The 27,991-nt window shown below is 45.1% G+C and overlaps 1 protein-coding gene across 2 annotated transcripts in view; it reads right to left on the bottom strand.

The window, feature by feature from the left end:
* LITAFD (LITAF domain containing) overlaps positions 1-25,750 on the bottom strand; it is a 41,194-nt gene extending 15,444 nt beyond the window's left edge. For both annotated transcript variants that reach the window (XM_090023123.1, XM_090023122.1), the window contains exons 1-2: positions 25,660-25,750; positions 7,508-7,626 (exon numbers count right to left, since the gene is read on the bottom strand). In XM_090023123.1, coding sequence (XP_089879249.1) covers positions 7,508-7,613 — 106 coding nt within the window. In that variant the 5' untranslated portion in view covers positions 7,614-7,626; positions 25,660-25,750. The remainder of the gene's footprint in view (positions 1-7,507; positions 7,627-25,659) is intronic.
* Between the last annotated feature and the right edge of the window lie 2,241 nt (positions 25,751-27,991).

Raw genomic sequence — 27,991 nt, 5'->3', positions numbered from 1 at the left:
ATTTCAGGACATTTGCCCAGAAATACCTCTGGGACCATTTCCAAATGAGGAAGGATGCATTTTTCAGTGGGCAGGTTGAGGCTTTAGTTCAGTTTCTTAGATAGACTATAAACTTAGCAAGCACATAGCATGGTGTGGCGTGGCATGGTGTGGTATTAGCAAACTGCTCTTCTCTAACTTAGGGGGGAAGAGTATGAGAATTCTTTTAATGTAAATTATTTCTTTAATAGGATTATTGCTAAAGAACTACTCACTGTTGATTATGTTAGTTAAGTTTATTCTGTTTTTCTGTTCCTTAATGTCTTGGAAAGGTTTACATGTTTCAGTGATTGAGAACTATTCTAGCAGGGGCTCTGACTCCTAGTAGAGCCACTTATAAACACCTAAGTCACAAGGTAGGGATGAAATCCAAGACAATCATTGGGCCCTCCAGGTTCTGGACTGAGCAGCAGACTAACAGCATGTCCTCATTAAAAAAGAGTTAGGTTACAGAAAAACAAGAAGGTAGCCATTCCAGCAAGCATTAGGATAGGCTAGATGGCAGAGCTTGCATGCCTTAAGAAATGTCTGGTGGCAGAAAAGAGATTAAGTTATTTCTCTGCTGCTTGGAAACTGGGGCCTGAGCACATGCGACACAATTGTCAGTGTACTAAAGATCAGTAATGGAAGTGTTGGTTATCTTGGATTTGGAATGTAATTGGTTGACATTAAACAGAGTCCCATCCAGGTGATGCTTGATGCTGAATCTAGATGGAAATGTATCAGCAATGAGATGGAGAATAGCTGTGATCAGATGGAAAAGTTTTAGTGCAATTGCACAACCTTGCTTGACTCCAGTTGTAATAGTAAAGGTCCATTGCAGAGCTGTTGCTTGCTGTTACGTAGTAATGAAGAAGTCCAGAAATGGTAACAAATTTTGGCAGGCATCCAAATCTCATTAGGATGAGAAAAATGGAAATAGGGCCTCTCCTGGTTGAATCAAAGGCCTTAGGTCAATGGAGGCCGTGTAAAGATCTTGACGTTGCTCTCAGCACTTCTTCCGCAGCAACAAAGGTCATATCTATTATCTGTCTGAGTGGTCTAAAGCCACTCAAACATGGGTAATATCTCTTCAGTAAGAAAAGTGAGTCTGAAGAGAGTGTGTCTTCTGAGGCATCTCCTTTCTTGATTTTGGTAATGATTTTGGCATCTTTCAAGTCACTAGGAATCTGTCCATGTTACCAGATTTTCATAATAGTAGTGTATAGTTGGTAAGAGTTTTTTCCACCTTGCTTATAAGGTGCTAAGTTGGTATTCCATCAGGACCACATACTTTGTTGGTCTTTATCTGCTTAAGGGCATTCAAGGCCTCTTGATAAATTGGTGAAACTGCAAGGAAGTCCTGAACGGGGTCTTGTGAAATAGCTTAAATAGTATTGTCTTCAACATTAGAATCTTGATTCAGGGGCTCTTGAGAGTACCTTTCACCATGTACTAATGGTGGAGCTGTCTTTAAAAAGTGTTGTTCCATTCTTGGACTTCAGAGGGATGGTTTCTTGGTTGCACTGAAGAAACTTGGCATGTTGTAGCTATCATCAAACTTTTTAATCTCTCGTTTTGTCCTTTTGCTGCTTGTTCGTTTGCTCTTGACTTCCTCTGGGTCTCAGCTTTAATGTGAAAAGTGTCTTCCTTCTGTTTGGAATTGATGTAATTCTGCCAAGTTTCAAAAGCTCTCCTTTTTCTGTCAATGAGAACTTAAATATCCCTATCATTCTCATCAAGCAAGACCTGATGTTTCTTTGTAGAAAAGCCTAGATATTTTTCACATGCATCATGGATGTCTTTCTTGAGGCTCTCCCAGTGACTGATGATATCAAGATCATCGGAGAGGTACCAGGCATGGCTCGTGAAAGCTGCTATGGTGGGGCAGATGGAGCATCCCACAGGAGCATGGCGGGGGGGGGGGCCCGCGTGCTCAGCAGTAAACCCAGAAGTGAACCAGAAGTACTTCCGGTCTACTTTGGGGTCCACTGCCGAGTGCACCAGGGACCACTCCCTCTACCCCAGCTCAGTGATCAGTTGTGAGGGGAACCCCAGGTGCGCCCCCAAGCCCAGAAGGCACACCAGTCACTGAGCTGAGGAGCAGCTGTTCCCCCCCACACTCCCCGGAGGACCCAGAAGTGGACCAGAAGTGTTTCTGGCACCTCCAGGTCTGCTGCCGAGCACACTGGGGATCCCCAAACGCTCCCGTAGGATATTCCATCTGCCCCAGCATCTCAGCATTCACAAGCTGCCTCATATCTTGAGGTTTGTAGAAAAAACATTTAAAGCTGTGTCTATGTCTGAATCATCGAATCACTCTGAACCTATTCGGAGGGTTCTGATTCGATTGAGAGAGATTAAAGGGTCCCTTGATTCAATTCAGATTCGGCGATTCGGCCACCAAATCGGGCTGAATCTTCGCTGATCAGATTAGTGACTGAAGCTTTGCACAGCTCTAGCATCCATACTTCAGAAGGATCCTCCACAGCACTTCTTGGCTGACAGAGTTGAAGGCTTTCATAAAGTTAAAGAAAGCCATGTAGAGAGATTAATGTTGTTCCTAGCATTTTTCCTGCAGCTGGTGAGCTGTAAATATCATGTCAGTTGTTCTTTGTGATGACCTAAACCCATAATGAGACTCCGGGAGGAGCTTTTACTCCCTGGCCACCCTGGGTTTCAGCACTCTTTCCTGCCTAGGCAGGGGGTTGGACTTGATGATCTGTTTTGACCCTAGCATCTATGAATCTATGAATAAATGGAAGGAGATCATTCACGAGAGTTCTTGCAATGGTCTGTCCTGTGGCGGGCAGCAAAATGGTCCCTCTGTAATTTCCACAGTTGGACTTGTCTCCTTCCATGAAGATTGTCATATTCATGGTGTCTCTGAGGTCATCTGGGATTTCCTTCTCATTCCAAATCCTTAAAATGAGGGCAAGGAGCTTTGATGTGAGCTTATCTCCCTCTTGCTTGAAGGTTTTGGCTGGAATTCCATCTCCTCCAGGTATTGTTCTTCATCTGCTTGATGGCCTTCCTCACCTTGTCAGGGTTGGAGTTGAGAACACTCATCAATAGAGTCTGAATTGAGAGAGACTTCAAAATGCTCCTTCCAATGGGTGTCGATGGTGACCCCTTCCTTGATCAGGTCTTCTCCATTCTTAGGTCTCAAGACAGTTGGTCCCTGAGTGCTTGGACCATTGATGGCTTTGGTGGCATTGAAAAAAAACACTTATCATGGATGTCAGTGAGATGTTGAATCTCCTTTGTGTTGTCTTCCCACCATCTGCTCCTCATATTGCAGATTTTCCTTTGGACCCCTACCTTGGCTCGTTGGAAATTCAATTTCTTTTGCTTGGATGTCATTCTGCGAAACAAAAAGCTTTGCACTTGCAGTTGATCAATTCTGGGATCTCCCAGTCATTCTCATCAAACCAGCCTTGCTGTTTCCTATTAGAGAATCCTAGCGTTTCTTCATAGGCACTGATGATGGTAGACATGGAGGCACCATGAACACTGCCAACATTCTCTCATTGTTATTGATTGGAATTCCCCAGTTTTTCATTGAGGCACTGGTGGAAGAGGTCTCTCTTGACTCAGTCCTTGAGTCCTTCAACATTGATATTCCATCAACATTGCTTCTGGTGCAGCCATCGGTTAGGAGCCAGTTTGGGTGACATAACTGAGCAGATGAGTCGGTGATCAATCCAGCAGTCATCAGCTCATAGCATAGCTCAGGTGATGTGGACATCTTTGCGATCCTTGGCATGAACAGTGACATCAGTCGGATATCAATGCTTGTATCAGAGGTGTTGTCAGGATGTCTTTTGACTGTTTTTCTGGTGGAACAGGCTGTTGGTGATAGTGAGTTCATGTTCCATGCATTTGGTCAAGAGGAGGATGCCAATGCAGTTGACTTTTCCTACTCCTTCCTTGACAGTTCCATTCCAGAGGTTTGATTCCTTTCTGACTCTGGCATTGAAATCACTGAGAAAAATAAGTCTGTCTCCCTTCAGAACATCAGGAAATACTTAGTCAAGGTTGGCATAGAATTCCTCCTTGGTTTCATCAGCAACATCAACAGTCAGGGCACATGAGCTGATGACAGTGGCATATTGGCTCCCCAGAAACTTAAGAAAAAGTCATGAGGTGCTCATTAATTCTGATAGAGAACTCATTAAGTTGATTTATGAGTTCATTCTTGATGGCAAAACCAACCCTGTGAACCTGGCATTCTTCTTTCTGTTTACCTTTCCAGAAGAAGGTATAGGTGTCTCCATGTTCTCTGGACTGCCCTTCTCCTACTTGCTGGGGCTTGCTCAGTGCAGCAATGGGGTCATTTGACCCCGGTACTTTTTCCTGTCATGGCAGGGGGTCGGACTTGATGATCTGCTCAGGTCCCTTCTAACCCTACCAACTGTGAAACTATGACATCAGTGTTATGTTGCCTGAGTTCTTGAGCCAGAATTGTGGTGCAGCACTCTGGGAGTTCACACTGAGGATCATCCATGAGGGTCCTGATGTTCTGGATCCCAAAATTGAATGTGTGTCTCTTTTGAATTTGATGACAGTAAAGGTGTGTCACTGGGTACCATCTCCAGGGGTGGCTATAAAGCCCCTGGGGACCAAAAAAAATTACTTTTACCCTGCTCTATGGGCAGTCCTCCCACCTCTCCTGCCATGTCTTGGTGTTAATGGCCATTAAAATATGGGGGGCTGCCCTAATTCATTGAATAATTAATTCACTATTAATTGAATGGCCACCAGCTGACTGGTGCCTGCCATATGAGCTAATTGCATGGCTCCAATCCATCCCTACACTATACCCCAAGCTTCATAGATGCTATCTTCATTGATCTTCTCTCATTACACACACACAGCCCCCCTGAGCCCTCAGACCTCTTGGTCTTTCCTTCGGGCCCCCTCCGGGCCCCCAGACCCCCTCAGCCTCTCACACAGCCCCACTCTGTTTCCTTAGATCCTTGTCTCTCACTCAGCCCCTCCCTGGGCTGCCAGACCCCTTGGTTTCACACTCACCCTCTTTTTTGGTTTGTCAGACCCCTTAGTTTCTCACCTGGCTCCTCTCTGGGCCCTCTGATCCCTCACTGGGCCTCTGGACACATCTGGTCCATCTTTTCCTAGTCCCTCACTGGGCCTCTGGACACACATGGTCCTGCTCTGGTCTCATTCCTCTCTGGGCTTCTGGATCCTTCTGGTCCCACTCTTTCTTTTGGCTCCAGTGCTCCCTACTGGGCCCCACTCTGATCCTCAAGGCTCTTGTGCTCACTTTCTCCTTTGGGCCCTCCCCAACTTGGATTGAACCAACTAAGCCATCATCATGTTGGACTGCAGTCTCTTTGATTCCCATCCTTAGGCTATAGCCACACATGGACCTTTATTTTATCCATTTTAGGCATCCAATACTTGCCCTTCCCTGGAGTTTGCCATCGGTGGCACTTTCTAGGGGTTTCCTCGCCACAAGTAGTCCCATCACTACGACCACAAACCTCAGTAGAGTGCAGTTTTTGTTCATACCCAGCACCCACCTCCAGGCTATCTTGCTCTGACATTTTTTACCCTTCCTGGGCTATGGGTTCCTTCCAGCCCCCTTTCTTGCCTTCCTGGCCCACAGATCTCTAGGCCCCACCTCCAGATACCTTGGCCTTGGCTCAGCATGTGGTTTATCTGGGCCTACCCAGACCCCTCAATAGATCCCTTACACTCTACCCTGCTCTCTGGGCCCTGGACCCCTCATTGGGTCCCACATTAGGCTCCAGGCCCCTTGTCAGGTCCCACACACTTGGCCTCTCTCTCTGGGCTCACCTGGACTCCTCCCTGGGTCCCAAGGAACCTCCTCCACCCCTGTAGTTCCTTCCCAAACCTCCAGACTGCTCTAAGTGTTACCCTCCATGTCAACCTTCTGAAGCCAGGGCCATCCTGCTGAGGTGGTATTCTCTCAACAGGCTCCAAGATCTTATTGCCAACTTTGCCCAGAACTTGGGCTTATATCGACCTTAAACCCAGTCCTCCACCTAGGTCAGATCACTCCCTCCAATCAGCCCTAGCCAGTACCTGGAGGCTTCCTGGGTCAGGTGACCTTGTAATCAGCTCTGTAGACTGCTATACCAACTACTTCTCTGCTTAAAGTGGCTAAAATTGGCCATTACAGTTGCCGCTTGCCACCCCCCGCCCCCGTTACCCCTGGCACCACTGCAGCTGCCTGTGGGCTGTACCCACTCGGCCCACCCTTACTGCAGATGTCACTGTGCAGTGGTGATGCATAAGGGGTGCATGTGCACCCCCTGACAGCAGCGTTCCTGAGCAGGGGATGCAGGCATGAGCACTGGTGTCCCCCCTGAGAGCACTGGCCGAGGAGTGTGCCAGGAGAAGTGGTTCCCCCACGGCCAATCACGTCAACCCAGAAGTGCCAGCGGCATGTCTGGAAGTGCCAGTGTCATGCCACTACCAGTTGCAGGTCAGCAGGATCAGCTGCAGGGACCCTTCCCCCTCTCACCTGTGGGATCAGCCATGGGGGGATCACTAAGGCATTTTGTCCAGCCCACACCAGGTCCCTTGGCTTCTCCTGCACCAGGCATAAGGGGCAGCCTGAGCCACGATGCATGCAGCCAATCCCACTTCTCCCAGGTACACAGCAGGGCTGAGGCAGTGTGGCAGCCAGACTCTGTTTCCCGACTGCCCCAGTGGTGGCTGCTGCCAGACCCAACCTGCTGCCAAGGCACCCTGGCCCATCTGCCCCACACCCACTGCTGGATGGGTGGGCCGGGTCTCCATGGACACCAGTTGGGAGCCATGTGGGCAGGGCACGTGGATGAGAAGGGGCCACAGGTGGGTGGGGAGCAGCGTCCAGGAGCAGAACAGGCAGGTGGGACTGTGGATCAGGATTGCAGGGTGGTGTCAGTGTGCAGTCAGGCCCAAAGCAGAACTGTGATCCTATGTCTGCATGTCCCTACAATGGGTGCCAGTTCTGTGGGCAGGGACATGCAGGGAGCAGACTGTGATTCTGCCCTGGGTCCTGGCCCATGCTGTTATTGCCCCAGGATCCCAATCCCAGCCCCAGCCCTGACTTTGCCCACCTGCTTGTCCCACTTCTGAATGCCACTTCCCACCCACCTATGGTCCCATCACAGCCATCTGGCCATGTGTGGGGGCCACTTAGGGAGTTTTGGTGAGCTGTTGTGGATGGAGTGGGGGGCAAGGAGGGTGCTGACCCAGGCTGCAACAGCTCAGTAAAACTCTGTCAGTGGCCCTCTGGCCAAAATAATTGCCCTCTTCTGCTATAGCTAGCATAATAAAAATTAGCCCTAATTGGATGGAATGGACATGGGCACCTCCTGAATCCAGGATATGCTGGGAAAGTTAGGCCACCTCATGAGCCAGGCTCATTTTGCATCAAGCGCCATTAATTAGCATTTGAAGCAGAAACCATCCAGAGGACACCTTATCCTTCTGGGACTTTGCAAAGTTAGCCTACCTTCTTGTGCACAGAAGTCTGGTGCAGAGGGTGTTTGCATGCCAGGCTGTGGATAAGTCTCACATGAGGTCATAGGAATCATTATGTGTTCCTTCTCACTAGCCATTTTTCCAGTTTGCCTGCAAGAGATCACAGCATAACATTGAACCATAAGGTTAAGAATTTTCCAGTGACAAGCACCGCTCGTGGGACTCAGAGACCTGCCTGTCTGAGCTTGTATTAATATGGAAATTAACAATGATCAGGTGCTGGATTCTTTAGAGGTCAAGCTAAACGCCCATAAACGCCTATCATATTTTATGATGATTGAAACAGAGGATCCTTTATGTTAAAATAACATTGGAGCTTGCCTTATTATGAAACAAGTGTGACTAAGTTCTGACCAGCAGTTTCAGAGTCAAGAATGTCTTGGGTCTAATGACTGCTCCAACACCCTGGGGAAATTTTCTGTCTTGGTATTTATGTCCTATACGCAGAACCCAATTTTCACTTGTTTAGTACCACATGCGGATTTTGTCAGAATCAGTCAAGGGATGTTTGTAAAGCCATTTGGAGATGCACATATCTTAGTTAATAAGCAGCCATTTGTAACAACACTGAGTCTGAATCATTAAATGGGTTATGACCAAATAGGTTTATTCCTATTTTCAAATTCTAAGAAAGAAGCACATGGTGGTCCTTTTCATTGCTATGTTACTTTCGAGCACTGATGCATTACAGTTGATGCGAACTGGGAAATTCTTACAGGAAACTGCCACTTGTTACAGCTGCACTGTACCACTACTTCTATTTCTTTGTAAATTGGCCACTGGATCTGGCCTGTGGAGCTGGAGGGTTTCACCTGTGCCCATGCCTGTGCCAGGGCCAAAGTAATCTAATCAGTTCCAAACTCCTTTCACTGAGCAGAGCTCAGTTGCTCAAGTCTGTGTGACACTACCACTGGCAAGTATCTTGCCTCCCATATTCTTCAGCCTGGGGCTTCAGATACTCCCAAATCCATGGTGGGCATCCCTACGCTCAGAGGCCCCTTTCTCTTGCCTGTGGCCAAAAGCCCAAAGGAGCAACCTAGGGAGAAATCCCCCTATTTCCATAAAATAAAGTGTGTAGCTGAGATCCTCCCACTGGGAGGCTGTAGTAGGCTTTCATAGAGGTGTCTGCCTGTAGTGCAATGGACAAGTCTCCACCCTCAACTTCAGAAAGCATTCAAGGTTAGGGAGAAGGGAATCTCCCTTTCCAGGTACAGCAAAACCACCTACTGCACTGGGACTGGGCAACTTCTAGCTGCTTCTCCCCACAAGGCTGCAGTACGGATGCAACTTCCAGCTGGCGGTGAGCTGCAGCTGGGAGGCAGGAGAGTGGGGAGGAGAAGCAGCAGCAACATGGATGCCTAGCCTCAGTGCATCTCCCCACTGGATGGAAGCTGCATTTCCATCCCAGCCAGGGGATGGGAGGCTGGGAGAAATAGTGGTGACATGGGTGTAGCTCCCAGCTCCGTGGCCCCAGCATAGGCAGAGGCAAAGCCCCCTGCCTCATGTGCTGCTGAAGCCACTTGGTCCCTAGTAGACCAAAGCTTGGTTGTTCCAGCCCACAGCTTGTAAAGGTTGCTGGCTGCTGCTCCAGCCAAATTACAAGTTGTTGAACCTATTCAGGAATCTTCTGGTAAAATCTCTGGCCTCTTCTCTATCTTTACGGGAGGTCAGAGTGCTATAGTACTGTGATGGTTTAGGTAATACGAGAGAAGCAAAGTTTGTTTAGTAGCACCTTTTTATCAGCCCAGCTATATATTTGGGAGAGAGAGTAATTTTTAGGCACAGAATGCACTCCTCAGGTCTGGGAAAGAAGCAGATACAGCCTACACTAAATACCAGGGGAAAAAAACATTTTATTTATCTCCAATACTGTATAAAAATACAGAATGAAATACCTCTCCAGACTGTGTAGCTGGTTTAATAAAAGATTTCTTTCTGTTTCCTTTGTTTTTTAATTCTTGCAGAGAGAGTTACAACCAATATTTTGCAAACAGGCTACTGTTCTGCATCTACTTTATAAAAATTCATACAGGCTTTGAATATTTATTGTTGGAAAAAGAACTTTCTCTAGTACCCAAGAAGTATATCCATATAGTTGCTAGTGGGTTAACGCCTCATAAAAAATTGCTTCCTCCAAACATTATTGCCCAGGAAGGAAATCCAGTTCTCTCAGTTATGCTGATGGGTAGGTCGAGGTACCCTGAGATTAAGTGGCAGTCTCCTTAGTCATGCCTTGGGGAAATAATCTTCACTCATTTGCTCCTTGCCATGCAGGTCTACTCTGGATATAAGGACTTTAGGAGGCATGGGGAGCACCCAAGCTACTGTCCTAGAACATGCTGGAAACCTGCGTCTTGATTGTGGTACTGAGGGCATCTTCGTTGCCTCATTGGACACGGACAGAGTGGAAATGATGTATTTTTGGTGTATTTTTTCAGTTGTGCAGCTGAGCACACTTCTGCTGCAGTTTAGATATATCCTAAAAGACTTGTTAAGGTCAGGCAGGAGTCTTCCGTCTCTGCCCTATCTTGATATGTTTTATATATCTATAAGACCATCATTCCTTCCACAAGCAACAAAGCCAGATCTGTAATTGAAAGCCCCTTCTTCATGTCCAAAACATTTGGTTCTAGGCTGCTCAATGATCTGGCCCACCTAAGAGACCTTCAATGTGCATTGAATTGAGAGGCCTAAGTGTGTTTCATTTGCAGTGCAGCACAGACTTCAGTTGCAACAAATACGGTGCTTCTGCTCTCTTGAGTCTTGTCAATAATTCACATAGGAGCAGGTGAAGGTTCCAACAAAATATACTTCTGTTAAAGGAAATGGATATTACTACAGTCAATGTTGCAACATGACAAAATCCAGCCTGGAATTTACATGTATTAAAGGGATTAAATGTCATTATCTCTTATTTCTAGCAGCATGTGTATGCATCATTACCCAATATCCCTTCTTGCATTCCAGATGAGATATCTGTGGTTATAGACTGTATGTCTTGATATGTCTTGATCATAAGTGTTAGTTGTAAAAGATGTCTTCCGTGTTCCAAAAAACTTACTGTAGGACACACATAATATCCAGGTTTTGCCTTTGAAAATACGATCCTCACGGAGAAGACTAGATTCTGCTTGGCAGGATTATTATTTAATATTGTCCTACCTAGGGCCCTAATGTACTGCATATTCTAGAAATGTAGCTGATGTATTTCCTCCAAGGAGGTTACAGTACAAAATGACAAGGAAGACTGAGGAGGGATATAGTCAAGTGTGTGTCAATGATGTTTGTGTTATTATAAATTGAATTAGTCTTGATTATCCAGGGCTGTCCCTGAGTCATTCTAACTGGGTGATTTCTAAAGCTGCTGACAGACCCTAGCTTAAAGGCGTGGTGGGATCTGAGCTGTAATCCCAACAATTGCGTCTCCTGCCATGGCGTACATGCATGGCAGATGCATGATTTTGGAATGGGAAATCAGATCCTGGGCTCCCCCTGTACTAGCAAGTTGAAAGAGGTTCCCCACAATCAACTGATTGCCAGCTGGGGCCAGGGACTGAACCAAGGTCTGAAACAGGCTCCAGTGCAATCCTGAGTCGTAGCTTACAATCAGCTGATTGTCAAAGCACCACCCGGGATATACATGTAGTTTTTACAGGTCCTGATGCATGGGAACCCGGGGATTTAGGACCCTCTCCCCAATCCCAGGATCCAATCACATTGGGACCTTTAAGAACCATGTGTGATACACAGGAATCTCAAGACTGGGGAGAAGCTTCTTGACCCTGGGTGCCACAGAGGTCATAAAATCACATATGAAGACCTAGCTGCACATAAGGCTTTTATATGTCTAAGGTGCAGTGAGCTTCTGGGGGCCAAATGAGACTCTGGGGTTCAGGGATTAATTCTGCCCCTAACTGATTGCATATGTGACAATTGTGTCACAGACTCTGGGGCTGTCCCATGCAGGATCCTGGCACTCAGCTGCGTGTCAGGATCTGTCATTGGCCAGTCCCAGCCAGCCACATGTTCTTAAGGCATGATACAAACAAACCACAGTGTTGTTGCACATTACATGTGGAATAACTTTGTGACTCATTTACTGTATTATCCCACCTTAAATTAACACAAATGTGTGGCTGGTCTACTATTGACAGCGTGTTCAACAGGTTAATTGTTTCTTAAAAGGAACATGTCTAAAGGGCCTAAGACATTAGAGAAGAAGGGGGTGGTTAGTGGAAGAAAGCTGTGGCCTTTCATCTAATATTCCGTGCTGCTTTTCATACCTGGAGCAAGGTGTAAACATATTTGTGGGTAAATGAGCAGCCAAGGCTGGCTTCACTACTGACAAAAAAGTGGGGGTGGCAAAAGTAACAAGGCCAAATGGGTAGGCTAGGACTTGAAAATGGGAACAAATATCTCAGATGTGTTGGGGTGAAATGAGAAGCCTATGGAAGGATTTCTGGGAAGCTTGTGGTCTAATAGGAATAATGAGCAATGGATTGCTGAGGGAATCTTAGCTTCTTCGGCAATCAAAGATGATTGTCTTCCATGATTGTCTTATCTGTGTGTCTGAAGATGGCCAATGAGGGGCTAAATGGGATCAACAAGCTCTATTGAAGCTTGGACATGTAATTCTGTATGGGGCAGGTGGCACACTGGATTTTTTATTTGGTCTGTGACATGCTGTTTCTGCCGCTCCCACTTGTCCATCTCTTGCTGTCGTGAGGTTTCAAAGTAGCGAGATCCCTGTAGCAGACTTCCTCCATTTGCAGAGGTCCTAAGCAATAATCCATGAGTTGACATCAATGTTGCATTTTTTTAAGTTGGCCTTGAAGACATCTCTGGAATGCTTTCTCTGCCCTCCTCTTGAGCATACACCTTGGTGAGCTGGGAAAATAAAACTTGCTGTGGGAGTCTGGAGTCTGACATTTGGATGACATGGTGGGCCCAGCAAATTTAATGCCAGATGATCATCACCTCAATAGACATTAACATTGGTGTGTCTCTCTTCTCACTGGATTCAGAAGATCTTCCACAGGAGGTGTTGATGGTACTTCTACAACAACTTTAGATGTCTCCTGTATGTTGGCCACATCTCATCTCTGTACACGAAGGTGAGGAATCATGACTGCTTGATCAAGCTCATGGTTTATTTTGGATCTGATGTCATGATCTTCAAACACCCATTTCTTCAGGCATCCAAAGGCTCCACTTGAATTTTGAGGTGATGTTGGATTTCTTCATCAATGTCAGCCTTCTGTGAGAGATGACTTCTAAGGTAAGCAAAATATTCAACATTCTCCAGAGTCTTGTGGATCTGGATTACTGGAACTAGTAAGGAGCTGGTTTTGGTAGAGGACCTTTAGTCTTCTGAATGTTAAACATCAGCCCCATTTTCTTGTATGCCTCAGTGAAGACGTTCACAATTGCCTGAAGGTCTGCTTCTGAGTGAACGCACACTACTACAGCATCATCAGCATATTGGAGCTCAATGATTGAGATCTTGGGTGATCTTGGTTTTGGCTCAGAGTCAGCTGAGGTTAAACAGCTTACCATTCATTTGGTAGTTTAGCTCCATTGCAGCTGGCAGTTTGTCGGTAGTCAGATGTAACATCGTGGCAAGAAATATCGAGAAGTGTTGGAGAGATGACACAGCCTTGCTTAACTCCCATTTTAAACTCTATGGGATCTGTAATAGATCTATTACTGAGAATTGCTGCTCACATACCATGACGGAGCCAGCAGAGAATGGTGACAAATTTTGGTGAGCATCTATACTTCAGAAGAATCCACCACAACACTTCTCAGCTGACAGAGTTGAAAGTTTTTATGAGGTCAAAAGGCTATGTAGAGGGGTTTACATTGTTCCCAACATTTCTTCTGCAGCCGGCAAGCTGTGAAGATCATGTCAGTTGTGCCAACTGATGTCCTAAACCCACACTGAGATTCTGGGAAGAGCTCATCAGCAAGTGGAAGGAGACAGTTCAGAATGATTCTTGTAATGGTCTTTCCTATGGTGGACAACAAGGCAATCCCTCTGTAGTTTTTGCAGTCGGACTTGTCTCCTTTCTTGAATATTGTCACAATCATAGCATTCCTGACGTCATATGGAATTTCCTCCTCATTCCAGATCCTTAAGATGAGGGCATGAAGCTGAGATGTGAGTTCCTCTCTTCCGTGTTTTAAGATTTCAGGGGGGGATTCCATCCGCTTCCAGATATCTTGTTCTTCATCTGCTTGATAGTTTTCCTCACCTCACCAAGGGTTGGAGGGATCCCAAGATCATCTTTGATTGAATGTTGTGGGATAGCATTGAGAACACTTGTCAATAGCAGAATCTCAGTTGAGAAGGTCTTCAAAATGCTCCTTTGAATGAGCATTGATAGCTCCTCTTTCCTTGATCAGGTCTCCATTCTGAGGTCTCAAGGGGGCAGGTCCCTAAGTGCTTGGCTTGTAGATGGCTTTGGTGGCACTGAAGCAGCCATTCTTATTGTAGATGTCAGCCAGATATTGAATCTCCTTCTCCTTGTCATCCCACCATTTGTTCTTCATATTGTGTATTTGCCTTTGGACCTCTCACTTTGGCCTGTTGGTGATTCAGTTTCTTTTGCTTAGATTTGGTGTCATTTTGCCAAGCATAAAAGACCTTGTGCTTGATCAACTCTGGGAATCTCTTGGTTGTGCCCATCAAACCAGTTTTGATGTTTTCTGGTAGAGAATCCAAATGTCTCTTCACAGGCATTTATGACAGTGGCTAACCTTCTCCCACTGTTGTTGATTGGAATTCACCAGTTTTTCATTGAGGCATTGGTAGAAGAGATTTCGCTTTCTTGGGTCCTTGATCTTCCGTCAGCATTGCTTCTGCTGCAACCGTCATTTGGGAGCCAGTCTGAATGACATAACCAAGCAAATGAGTTGGTGATCAGTCCAGCAATCATCAGCTCTTAGCATAGTTTGGGTGATGCAGGCATCTTTGCAGTCCCAGGCACAGATGATGACAGTCACGAGATCTTAACATCTATGGGTTATATGGTTTTGGGAGCTGATGTGTATCAAGAAGTCCAAAACAAGACATGACAGTAAGCTAGGCAGGGCTTGATGTGGGACCTGTACAAAGGCTTTAGCTATCTAGAGAGGAAGAGAAAGCTGAATCTTAAAAATAACCTAGGTGAAGAAGGAAAGGCTTAGATGTAGCTTGGAGGTTCAGACAGTGATGAGGGCAATGGCGTAGGTTGAATCTGCCCACTACACCATGGCACCCAGCCTCTGGAATCACCGTAAGTCAGGAAATTTGGCAGTGGGGAAGCAGTGGTAACTAGCACTATCACCCTTCCCCTACTGCCAAGTTACCAAGCCCCATATGTCCAGATCCAGCCCTGCCCAGGCCATTGTCACATAGCTAGATCATGCCTAGGCCCACCCCCTGCACCTGGATTGGGGTTGGGCCTCTCCCCCTGCATGCCCATACTGGGGCTGGGCTCCTCCCCACACACTCCATGTGTTCAGGTTAGGGCTGAACTGCTTTCCCTTCCCCCCACCCCACATGTTTGGATTGGGGCCATGCTGATTTTCTGCCCCCCACATGTCTAGATCAGGTCAGTTCACTTCCCCACCACACCCATGCAACTGTCCCAACTGCTGCACCTGGATTGGGTCCCCTCCACACCCACTCCACATGCTGGATCAAAGCCATTGCCCTGATTTGGCCTGCAGGTGGACCTGGTACTGCCCATCTGGCCTGCAGGGTGAAAAGGTTGGGCACTATTGGTATAGGTAAAGGTAGTAGTAGTAAAGGCAATGGAGTCATAGGGGAAATTGGAGGGAAAATCAGAAGTTAAGTGTTGACAGTGTTAAGAAATGAGTCAGAACAGGAAGGAGGAGATGTTGGAAAGATTAGTCTATATGTGGAACTGAATGAAGGAAATAGAATCAGCAACATAGAGAAGCTCTTAAATGCCATAGCACAAAGGTAGTAGCTGATGGTGCATGTTCACATATGATCATTTTAGGAAAGGGAAAAAAGAGCAGTGGACAGTAGTGCAGTCCTGTGGAGACTGCCACTACTGAAAGTGGGAGAGATGGGGCAATGTGAAAAGTAAGATGAGATCCAGGAAAGAAGAGAATCAGGAAAACCAAGAGAGGACAGAATTTCAAAGATGAGAATGCAAACACAGTCTCAAAAGCAGCTTGACACTTCCTGTAGTATAAGGAAACCCTGGAAGTTTGGGAGAAATAATGTGATGAGGAGTGCCTCATTATCCTATTGATTAATACTATGTATTAATGCCATGTATCCAGGTGAGGCATTTCAAGGCACTGATGATGATGCAGAGGAGGTAGGAATAATTGACAACAGTGCTTAGTAAATTGGGAGAGCACTATATATTCAAAGTTGCATGCAAGCAAATACTGACTAATCCTTGCCCCACCTTGAAGTAGACAGATATAATTGGTTCCACTAAATGCATAGGGAAACTGAGGCAAAGAGTCAGTAAGTGACTTAGTCTGTGACTCACTCATCTCGCTAGCATGGAATCCTACACTTAATTCACTTGAGCCATACAGCACAAAAGCTACTGGCTGTAGAGTTTCAGCAGCTGAGGTGCAATAGTTGCCCTGAATTTGCCTGGTTTGCAGCTGGTCTGGAATTTTACAGAAGTTATAAGAAGTCAGTGCATCTCTATGTTAGGACAGCATAAAACATCTTGAAGCAAAGGAGTAAAGAGAACTGGAAAGCAGCTTGGGCACAAGCTTCCAAAGGAGCTTATCTGGGGCATTAACAGGAGGACTTGCTGTCTAATTCAAAATCTCCTTTTATTTTGGCATGTGTGTAACAATATGCTACTTTTGCAGGCCTCGTGCACTGTGGTGCCAGTGCTCAGCTAGCATGTTCTAGCACAGTCCAAACCCCATAGCATAAGTATTACTTCCAACATCCAGAGTTGTAACTGAAGTTTGCTCCTGGCTCCACCAGCCCTAGGAGAGCTGTCTAGCTACATACTAATTTATTAGGGAAGGAAATGTGGGGCAAGCACTGGGTAAAGTAGAGCAACAAGCTGAGCTGATGGCCCTGCAGGAGAAAGCAGCAAATGGAACTGGCAGGTGGTAACTTCCTGAAAGAGCAAAAATGGGAAAGATTCCAGTAAGCCTTTGAACAAGGATGGTGATTTGGGATGCCCTGGGGCTGATGGCTTGATGGAGAAGAAGGCTGTGTTAAAAAAAATGTTGAAATCTCAGGTGTAGCTGTTGTGGCAAAATTTCTGCAACTAGGCAGAAGAGAGCTTGATGGGTCAGCCAGGGGCCATCCACATGCAGTGAGCTGTGGGATTGGGGTCTTGGTTTATCTACAAAATTATCCCTCTGCCGTGAAATTTATTGTTAAAGTATTTGCAGGATTTTTTGTTTGTGGTATTGTGTTTGTTAAAGCAGGGCAATTCCGTGTCTCCAAAATGCAGCATTTCTATCTAGTTGTAGCTGAATGTATTTCAAAGTAGCAGGCATAGAAAGGAATCACTTGAAGACATGTCATTACTTGTGCTGAGGGTTTTGTTTTATTTTTTTATCCTGAATATTTCAGATCAAAGTGACATTTTTTGCAATTTATTTTGATGAAATAAAATGTGTTGAGGTGATAATTCATACATGCCTAAGTTCCAGTGCCAGTGGAAGCCATTATGATCATCTAACCTCCTGCATAACACAGGCGCTAAAATTTGGTCCAGCGAACTGCATCAGTGTTTTCAGGTATAGTATATCTTTTAAAAATAAATGATGTCTTGATTTAAAGACTTCAAGAGGGGGAAACATCCCAATGCATCTACATATGTTGTGTGAGTTATTAATTACGATCTCCATGGTGCCTTATTTCCAATCCGATTGGGCACCTTCACCCGTGCGCCGGGGGTGGGACAGTGCTTTAATCAGAGCAGCTCCAAAAGCCATTCTAATTAAAACACTGCCACACCTCGTGTATCAGCGTTCCAGCGCTTAAAAATGGTGTCAGGGGCACTTGAACTAGATTTCACTCAATGAGCTTTAGTCACTCAATGAGCTTTAGTTCAAGCACCTCCGCTGCCATTTTTAAGCATGGGGGCGCTGATACAGGAGAAGCAGGAGGCTGCTGGAGTGTGGTCATGGCCATGCTCCAATGTGCTGGAATGCCAGCATGTTGGAGCAGCCTCCATGCTCATGTATAGGTGCCCAATGCGTCTAGCTTCAGCTTTAAATCATTATATTTTGTTATGTTTTCTGTTCTTAAAGATCCCTACTATCAGAAGGCTCTTTTCCTATGTAAGCTCATATGGATTAATACTGGTCTCACAAACACATCTGTGGCGCATCCCCAGAAGCATAAGTTTCTCTCCCTGTCCCATTGCTTATCCCAAGGAACTGACCATGGTTTGCCCTGGGGTAACTGCTAATCCCCATAAAACTCCACCCCACTGCCTGCACACCAGACCTCGCAGCTGCAACAAGGGACTGTCTGTCAGCTCTAAGTGCATTCCCTGTGGGTTGTGAAAGAAATATTAGGTCCTGCTTTTTGTAGAATGGGTTAGGTTGGAATTTCAGTTGCCCAGAGATCACTCTTTACCATAGGCAACCAGTAAGGTAACAAAAGGATTCATTATATAGGAGAAAAGAATGATACAAGAAAAACTTCATAAGCTAGAGACAAAACAAAAAGATGCATTTCTTACTGTCTCAGCTGACTACCACCTGGTCCTTCAGAGGGACCTGCCAGTATTTTCAGAGAACTGTCTTCCTGCTGATCTTGCCAGCCCAGACTGCTGGGGGCCTGGATTCCTCCAAAGCCTCAAAAAATGCAAAGACCAGAGTTATCTCACAGAAAACCTCTAAAATATCTTCAAGCCAGCCTCCCTGCATCATCACAGTCCCAATACCATGAGTAGGGATCTAAGTCATGGCATGCAAAAGGGATTTTCGTGAGCTGCTCATGGCACATGGAGCTAATTGCACAGACTTTTTGCAGTGAGCCCACCCCTTGCCACTGGTTGGTCATGGGACCCCAGTGGCCTCACCTTTCACCACTGATTGGCTGAGTGGGCTGTCTGTCATATGACCCTGGCCCTCACTGCTAATTGACCACCGTCTTGGCCACTCCCCTTTGCACCAGTGGTGGCTCCTCTCTTCTCTGTGGGCTGCAGACACAGAACAACCAGCTGGGCCACGACAACCAGCACATTGGTTTTAGTAACTTTTTTTGTTGGTGATTTTGCGAGCAATGCCTGGTTTCGTGGTCTCCACAAAATGAAGTAGGTTCTTACTCGTGACTGTCAGAATTCTCTAGAAATGCATTTCTTGCCAGGGACTGCACTCCTCTGGCTAATGGGCTGTTTTGCTCCAATGCCTTTGCTATTGTGTGGTTGTTTTTCCCTTTACAAGCTGACAATAACTTGTGGGCTCATTCCACCAGCGGCTTTTTCTGTCTGTGATTGGGACTGGCAATTGTCCTTGCCTCAGGACACAATGACAAAAGATACCTCACAGTTTTGCCTCCTTTCTTTTCCTTAAGTATACCTTCCTCGTTTCATTTGGATAACACATGTTCAAAATCATAAAGATATATGCAGAAAGTGTAATATAACCCATACAGGGATAAAAGCAGTGTAAATGGTTACAGCATAACATTGGCATATCAGCAGAGATCCTGGTTTTCTCTGTTTAAAATTCCAAAATTGTCTGATGAAATAAAAAAATCTCTGACTAAAAAACCCAAAATTGTATCTTTCCATGATTAAAATGAAATGCCTTGCATTCTCTGTGTCTCCTTCATGTATAATATGTGTGTTTGTGTATCAACTGAACACAATGTTGTATTGATATGTTTACAATTTTAAAGCAATTTTGAGGTACTGGTAGGCTTCCATCATTATAATAAAATACATTCTAAATACCTATATATTTTGGCATTTGATTTTAGTTTTATCATAGAAAATCAGTTCCCCTGCTCCCTTCACTCATCCTTCACTCACCAGGCTGTGAGTCCAGCTATGGCTGTCCCCCCACTGTCTGGTGGCACTGAGCAGCCCTGATATACTGGTGTCCTGCTCCAGCCATGCCGTTGCCCCTCACTCTGAACCCACAGCTCCAGGCACAAGCAACCTCCACATCCCAATGGACAGGACCTGGTGTGGGAGGGAGCGCTGTGCTTCCATGGCCACCAAGGTGTAAGGCATTCCTGCTCAGATTTTCTCCTTTAAAAGGGAAAACCTGCATTTTTGCCACATTTTCCTATGTAAACAGAAAACCTGGGTCCCTGCTCATCAGAGACCACACACACCTTGTCAATACAACACACATAAGAAAATCTGCCTGATTACCGCCCTCCCCCCGCAAGATTTGGTGGAGTTTGTGATATTTGGGAAAGGAGGGCAAAGGGAAAATAGGATCTGGTAGATACAGTTTGTAATAGCCTACAGTGCTAACTAGACCTTGAGTAATTCTGCTTCTGCCTCAGTGTTTTATTTTAGGCAGTAGATTAATTGGAACTAGTAATTGGATATTTCTGTTAAAGCTGGATTGGGGACTGACGTGATGAAAATGTGTATTACTTTTTTGTATTTAACTGGGGATTTTTGTTGTTTTTGTTGATCTCTTTCATGTTAAATTATAGACTTTAAGTGGGATTTTCACTATGGCTCAGCACTGGTCTGTCTCTGCTCCATTGAAGTCAATGAGACTATTCTCATGAATAAATTGTATTTAAATGTTTGTAGGTACATAAATTCATAGATGTTAGGGCCGGAAGGGACCTCAATAGATCATCGAGTCCAACCCCCTACATAGGCAGGAAAGAGTGCTGGGTTCAGATAACCCCAGCCAGATGCCTATCTAACCTCCTCTTGAAGACCCCCCAGGGTAGAAGAGAGCACTACCTCCCTTGGGAGCCCATTCCAGATTTTGGCTGCTCTAACTGTGAAGAAGTCCTTCTTAATGTCCAGTCTAACTCTGTTCTCTGCTAGCTTATGGCCAATATTTCTTGTAACCCCCAGGGGCGCCTTGGTGAGTAGAGCCTCACCAATTCCCTTCTGCGCCCCCATGATGAATTTATAGGCAGCCACAAGGTTGCCTCTCAACCTTCTCTTGTGGAGGCTGAAGAGGTCCAGGTGCCCTAGTCTCTCCTCATAGGGCTTGGCCTGCAAACTTTTAACCATCTGAGTGGCCCTTCTCTGGACCCTTTCCAGGTTATCCACATTCCTCTTAAACTGTGGCACCCAAAACTGGACACAGTATTCCAACTGCGGTCTGACCAGCATCCAACAGAGGGGAAGTATCACCTCCCTGGTTCACGATAAAATGCCGTTAGCTCTGCTGATGACTTTGTCACGCTGCCAACTCATGTTCATCTTGGAGTCCACAGATGTGGCCCATTTGCAAAAAAACCCAGAAGACTGAGAGGTGATAAGATGGAAATGTAGGGGAAAAAGTATATAAAGTTGATTTTAAGGAATGGCTCTGTGTTTTATCTGCAAAATAGCTAGGAATGAGGTGAGGGCTGTGTCATGTCAGTCAACAAGAAGACAGGGAAATAGTCTAAAAGAGTATGCCAGTGTCAGGCTGCATCTTGCGAAGCACAGGACTGAGGGGAAAGCATTCAGTCCCTACATTGCTCTTGCTGATGTCTGCAAGAGATTTGACATTACCTTTATGAGAACTTGACCAGATTCTAAAACAGGTAGAATAGAAGCTTTCAGAAAAACTATTTTTTAGTCCGTTGGTGACTTGCGTTTTCGAAGACTGAGCTTGCAATATTTTTGGGGTTGTAACTACATTTAAACATTACAGCAAGAAATATATGGCAGTCATGCACATGAAGAATTCTAAAAGCCTCCAGACATGGGCGAGTGGTGTCACCTTAGGGGGGGCATGTGCCCCCCTCCGCAACCAGTTCTACCAAGTGGGGGGAGTCACCCCACAACCCATCTCGCTGCCCGGGGGCACCCCTACAGCTGATCGCTGCGGCCACTTCCAGCAGTGGCTGCAGCAATTGGCCGGTGCTTGCAGGGGGATACCAGTGCTCCTGCCTGCCCCCCCACAGCCCATCACCTAAGCAATGAGTGCAGCTGGTGCATCAGCGCTCTTGGGGGGTGCATGTGCATCCCCCTACACATCGCTACTGCCTTCAGACAATCATCTATTGTACGGTGGACATGAAATACCACCAACACTTTGTCATTTGTTAAACCACTTTCTTGACATCCTGCCAGCATGCACTGCTAATGCATTGTGTCCTTTCTAGTTTATCACTTCCAGCAGCATATATGAGATACCCTGAACTTTGACTGACTTTAAATGATGACCATCCAAACTGGACTTCTCCCTTGCCACACAGAATAAAACAAACCATGTTGATACCATGCATATATGTTTATGTATGTGAAAGGCAAGGATTTTTTGTGATATCTCTTTTTGGACCAACTACATAGTTAGAAAAGCTGCTGGACATATTTTCAGGCACCAGGTGCCCTTTCTCGGGTCACCATTCAGCCAAAATTACAAGAAGGAGCATGTATTGAAGATTGTGGTATTACATTTTGGCTCTGTTGAGCTGGGAAAGCTATTTTGCATTTCTTCTTTTGGAAAAAAAGCTCCAAAAGAAATCCTCTTTATTATCCTCTATAATATTTTCAGTGTTAACAAAAACCCAAAGGTTTCTTTTTAAAAAGTGTGCAGTTACCATAATAGTGCACCCACAGGACAGGTTGCCTAGCTACCAGACTTGCACACAGCTGCAGCAGTTTGGCATGCAAATTGGGAGCCTGATCCTGCAAATATGCACTTATAGGGCATAGATAGATGTAATGGTTGTGTTGCTCTCAAAAGATATACAAGCAGTTGTGATACAACTGTTACCTTTGCATGGTTCTGTAGCCATACAAGTGTAGCAAAGCCACTCTAACCAGAACTTTGTTTCATTCAGGATCAAAGCACAATTTAGCTAATTTGCATTACTATGGGCCAAATGTCTAGATCATAACAGCTAATGCACACTCCCAAGCAACTACTTCACCTTCCTTTTTAAAGCAGTTGAAAGGTACCTTTGTCCACACTCACAGATACACAGGGCTAGAAGGGACCTCCTGGTTTACTGAGTCTAGTCCCTTTCTATTGAGATACCATGTCACATAATCCTGTTTATGATCTGATCAAGCTCCAATCCTAAAAGTAGGTTTTCTATCACAGGTGACTGGGGGCACATGCCTCCCCTCCCAAGATTAGCCCCTGACTCAGCACTGCTCAGGACAGCAAACCACAGCCCCGCAATTGAGGTTTGGACCCCCCCTCCCCCTGCCATCTGGGGAGGTGGAGGTAGCTTTACCTGTGTTCTGGCCGGTGGTCTGCAGTGTGCCAGGCCGGCTGCTTCCAGTCCACAATCTTGCCCCCCCAGACTCGGGAGGCACCAGTCACCTCTGTTCTACCCTGTTGTTCTTACTGGATGCTTTTCCAGAATCTCACTCCTCTGATGGTAAGAAAACTACTACTTGTTATCAGCCTGATTTTTTTCACAGCTGGATTTATACCCATTTTTTGTGCCACACTTTTCTTTGCTTAAACAGTTCTCTGATGTTTATCTATTGATGTATTTGTGGAAAGAAATCTTACCTCCTCTCTGCCTTCATTTTGCTGAGCAAACAAGGCTTGCAAGCTCTCAGAGGATGCACTCTATTGGTCATCTACACTTTTTTCAGTTTAAGTTCATCTTTCCTGAAGATGGGTGACCAGAACTGTAAATGGTTTTCCATATGAAATCCTGTGGGTGCCTTGTAAAATGGCGTTATATTTTTCTATCTATACTGGAAATACTTTGCCTAATACATACTGCTATGGGAGCACAGAAGGGGATGAATTAAGGATGAAGACTTGGCTTGCTTTTTGTTGATTCATTCAAACCTTAAGATCAAGTGAAAACTGTGTGCATCTGTCTTCCTATAGTACTTATTTGGCCCTCATCAATTTAGTATCTAAGCATGTCATAATGTGCCTTTTTGATGGTTCCATCACACTGATGGCTCCTACTAGTCCTGTAGTCGACTATATACCAGAAGTTCTTGCTTTTAATCCCTATGTTGCCTTGTACTTGGTACTATAAATGTTTAGCCTGTTCCTATTACTACAGCATTCTGGGTTATCCCATTCTCTCTATATAATATAGTAACTCACTCACTTTGCTAATTTTATTGGATGCTCCCAGTGTTAAATAAGATTGGTCCCAAGGCCAATCCTTGAGGATCTCCACTAATCTCCCTCCAGCCTGTTAGTCCCCTTTCAAACAGATCATCCTGTTCTCTTCAGAAGATTCCTTATTCTCCATAAATTTTTTGTACTAGTTTCTAGAACCTGCACTTGTGTGACTGACTTTTCTCATTGAAGTACTCCTCACTTGAGGATCAGGCCATCAAAACTACTCCCTCCCAAATTTTGATACCAAAAGTAGAAGATCCAATTTTCCAGAGGGGAAGGTGGGATCAGTCATTAGAGCACTAGTCAAGACTCTGGGAGATCGAGGCCTACCCTGCCAGAAATATCCCTTGTGATCTGGCCAAGTTGGTTAGCCTCACTGAATCACCATTACTGATTTGTGAGGAATAATAGTACTGCCATGCCTCACTGGGAAGACGGTGTAAACAGAGTAAAAATTATGAAATGCTCAGATACTATGTTGGTGAAGGCCAAATAAGTACTAAAGGTAGACTGCTATTCACTGGTTTCACCTGATCTTAAGATTTGAGCAGACCAGAAAACAGTAGGAAATGTCAAACTCAGGCTGAGTCTTCATCCTTAATTTATCCTTCCTCACTCCTGCAGCAGCATGAATTAAGGCTAGCATTATACATTAAATCATGTAATTTCATTACCACCTTAATATCTGACATTTGTGTTCTTTCATTTGTAAGCTTCAGTGCTTCAACTATCCTAATAGACAGTCCCTCTGATGATTGGTTACAGGAAACAGATGCAGCTATATTTATTAGCTATAGAAATAATGTCTATAATTAAATTTGCCCTCTGCTTTAAAACTTGCAAAGCAGTAAACAATTTTTCATGTAGCATTTGTATGTGGTTTTATTAATACTTTAACCAATGCTTGTGAATAACCATACACTTCCTACAGAATTAGAAATGTTCATTGCGTTTGAGCACGACTTCCTTCACACAGTGGATTGGTTAAATGCTTTTTCCCATCTCTTTACACCTGCATTTTCATCAAATCAAAAATTAGTTTTGATAGTACCCTTTTCTGATCTGTTTTAGAAGAGCTTTACTAGACCAGGGATGGGCAATTCTCCGGACTGGAGGGCCACTTCAGAAGTTTTGGTGAGCTGTTGAGGTGGGAAGGCGGTGCTGACACAGCTTTGGCACCCGGTCATGAATGTTTACACTGCACAGCTCAGGGCTGGGGGGCTGGGAGATGCCAATAAATCCTATCCTATCCAGGCTCGGGCATGCCCACCATGCATCCACCACTGGGGGTGCTGGACAGAGCAGGTGGGTGCAGTATCCATGGAGGCTGGTCCAGCACCCTGTCTCTCCCATCCATGGGCAGGGGGTGCTCAGCTGGGCAGATGGGATGGGGCTGCGGGTGGGTGAGGAGTGGTGTCCGGGAGCGGGACAGGTGGATAGGGCTGGGGTCAGGGCTAGGATTAGGGGGTAATGACAGCCTGGGGGCCCAGGGTAGAGCCATGATCTGCTCCCTGAGGAACTGGCACCCACCATAGGGACAGGCAGCCTACAAAACTAGTGTCTGCCCCAGGGACATGTGAAGAGCAGATCATGCTATCAGTTGAACAGGACCAGCTGTACATGCCACAGCCCCTAGACTTGGGCTGGGCAGGTCCAAGGGACATGCTGTGGGCTGGGTAGAATCATTTGAGCCAGATCCAGCCCATGAGCCATATTTTGCCCACCCCTGTATTAGACCCAGAGGGAGTAATAACAGGGAGAGATTTTTGCATTTAAACAATCAGCATTTATAACCATTACAATCCCATGCTCCCAGAATTATTGTTTGTTTCAACCCATTCCATCTACTTTTCTGCATTTCGTAGCTTATTCCAAAACAGCACACGTCATTTCAATCCCCTTCAGTACAAGAACACTTACCTTTATGTAGCACTACCAGACTGGAACAGAAAACTGCTTCACAGGTTACAGGAGCCCCCAAGCAGCACACAAGTGACTGATAATACAACCACCGAAGTCTGGGAAGTGAAGAGTAAGTTACCCAGTTGAAGCTACAGGGAGGGAAGGTTGGCAAATAATATGTAATTATCCAAGATAGCCCAGGGCTCCCACCTACTGCTAACACCTCTACTTTGGCAAGTACATTGCAATGGAATGTAGTGTTACAAGTTTGCTTCAGAGTTGCTCCCTGAATCATTTTTAGTGGCCCATATGTTTTATTTTGAATTAACATAAGAACAAGTTTAAGTTAATTGGGTGCTTCTTTTTTTTAAGTACATATAGCTTCAGAGAGGCTACCCCAAATCTAAGAGACCTGTGGAAGTATACTTCATTCCTGAAAGTTTGTCTGTATTCCTCCCAACTATATAGCTGGTCCAATAAATGATAACACCCACAAAAATCCTTGCTGCTAACCCAGGTTTATTGTTTTCTAACGTGGCCTATAATTTTGTTAAACTATAAGAAGAAAAGATTTTGCTGGTCGTTGGCTAAACCCACGGCATTTCCCCTTGTCAAGTCTGGAAATAAACTGGAATTTTTTGACAATTCTGAGGTTAAGGGTTTTGCAGCTGATGTTCAGATTGCTACGGTCCTTTCTCCTAGGAGTCAGCAGATTCATGGAAACATCTTGAAGGGGATGGGAGCAGTGGCCTGTCTTACTCCACTTTCCTTTCTAAGACTAACCATCATGGTGCGGAGGGAAGTTGAAAAGAGATGTGAGCCAGTGTACAGATGGTATCTTTTTTGAAGTCAGTGATATATTTGATGACTTTCCATCTGTTTGGAAATGGTCAGGTTTTTTGAATTGGGTAATAAGGAGACCTGAGCAAAACAGGCTGCGTCTACACGAGACACAGACTGTGTAGTCATTACTGCGCACTCATTTAGTACTTTTTATAAACAAGTACTAAATGACTGCACAGCTACCTGAGTTACTGCCCAGTAGCACTGATGAACAGCTTATTTGTGACAGTGACTATGCAGTAGCCCAAGACTACTGCGCAGTAGCATTGCATCATGGTTTCTACCATATGGTGCTACTGTGCAGTAGCCTTGGGCTACTGTGCAGTCAGTGTCTTGTGTAGACACAGCCACAGTAACTATAAGATTATATCCAGGTTTTTTTGTATGATTGTATTTATTGATGAACTGCACTTTTTATGCAGTTTTCCTTGCCCCATTCACTTAAATTGCCTGTAATCTCTAGGCAGAAAGACATCTGCTTCCACCAAAGGGAAAGACAATTCCAGCAGGGTGAGAGGGAGAGAAACTTATGTGTAGGCATGTCCCCTACCAGGAGGCTAGCTCTGTTCTCCAAACTTATTGGTATTTAGTCTCTTGCCTCCCTGATGATCAATGATTTATTGATCAGGAGCAATGTTTTGCCATTTTTGCTTGGTAATGTGAATTGTGGGCTTGATGTATGCCCACTGTTTGAAAGTTACTTCTAACCTCCATTAAGTATTCTGCCATAAAAAGGGCTGCTTTAACTTACTGATAGGGTTCATGTTCAGTCCCTGTTAGATGAGAATAGCAAATAATCACGGATGACCTGTTGATATAAACTGGCCACCCGTAGGCCCTATACAAGAGCAGAGGCTATGGGCATTTTGCTGTTGCCACCCTCTTGAAAGAACTTCCCATTGCCTGGAGCCCCACTGAATAGAGTGCTGTAGACTGGTGACACTCACTGTAACTTCCCCATGGCCAATATATTGCTCCTAAACATTAAACCCATTTCCTCTAAATATCTTTTAAAGGAGTCACTCAACTTGCTATTCACCTGTCTTCTGCAAGGTGATCTCTTATCCTCTAGTAAAATCATGGTACTTAGTAATTCCGAAGTTATCTCAGATTAAGCAGGAACTATTCACCTAAGCGGGTATATTCAGTGCTGATATGTTAATGCTATTGATCTATCTAAGAAGGTTCAGATAAGCCTTTGAATTTACAGCACTCTTAAATTACTTTTGGAAGAAAAGACGGATGATTACAAGTCTATGCATGCTTGTGAGCATCTGATCCTCCTCCTTATTCATGTTTTCATCATCTTCTTTTCAATGACATTAATTATGGAAAGAGATTGTATCACCCATTACTCTACCAAAGGAGGGAAGAAGAGATAATTTTCCTGAAAATCTGGATCTGTCTCTAAATTTAACTTAGGGGGATGTTGGAAGAGCAATGCTCTATCATTTGAATCATGAGAAGATGCTCATTTTTCTCCATTCTTGCTTTGTGTAAACAACTA

The sequence above is a fragment of the Crocodylus siamensis genome, chromosome 12 (assembly GCF_052110815.1).
Source record: "Crocodylus siamensis isolate JL-2025a chromosome 12, ASM5211081v1, whole genome shotgun sequence".
Lineage (NCBI taxonomy): Eukaryota > Metazoa > Chordata > Crocodylia > Crocodylidae > Crocodylus > Crocodylus siamensis.
This window is presented reverse-complemented; position numbering and strand designations above follow the sequence as displayed.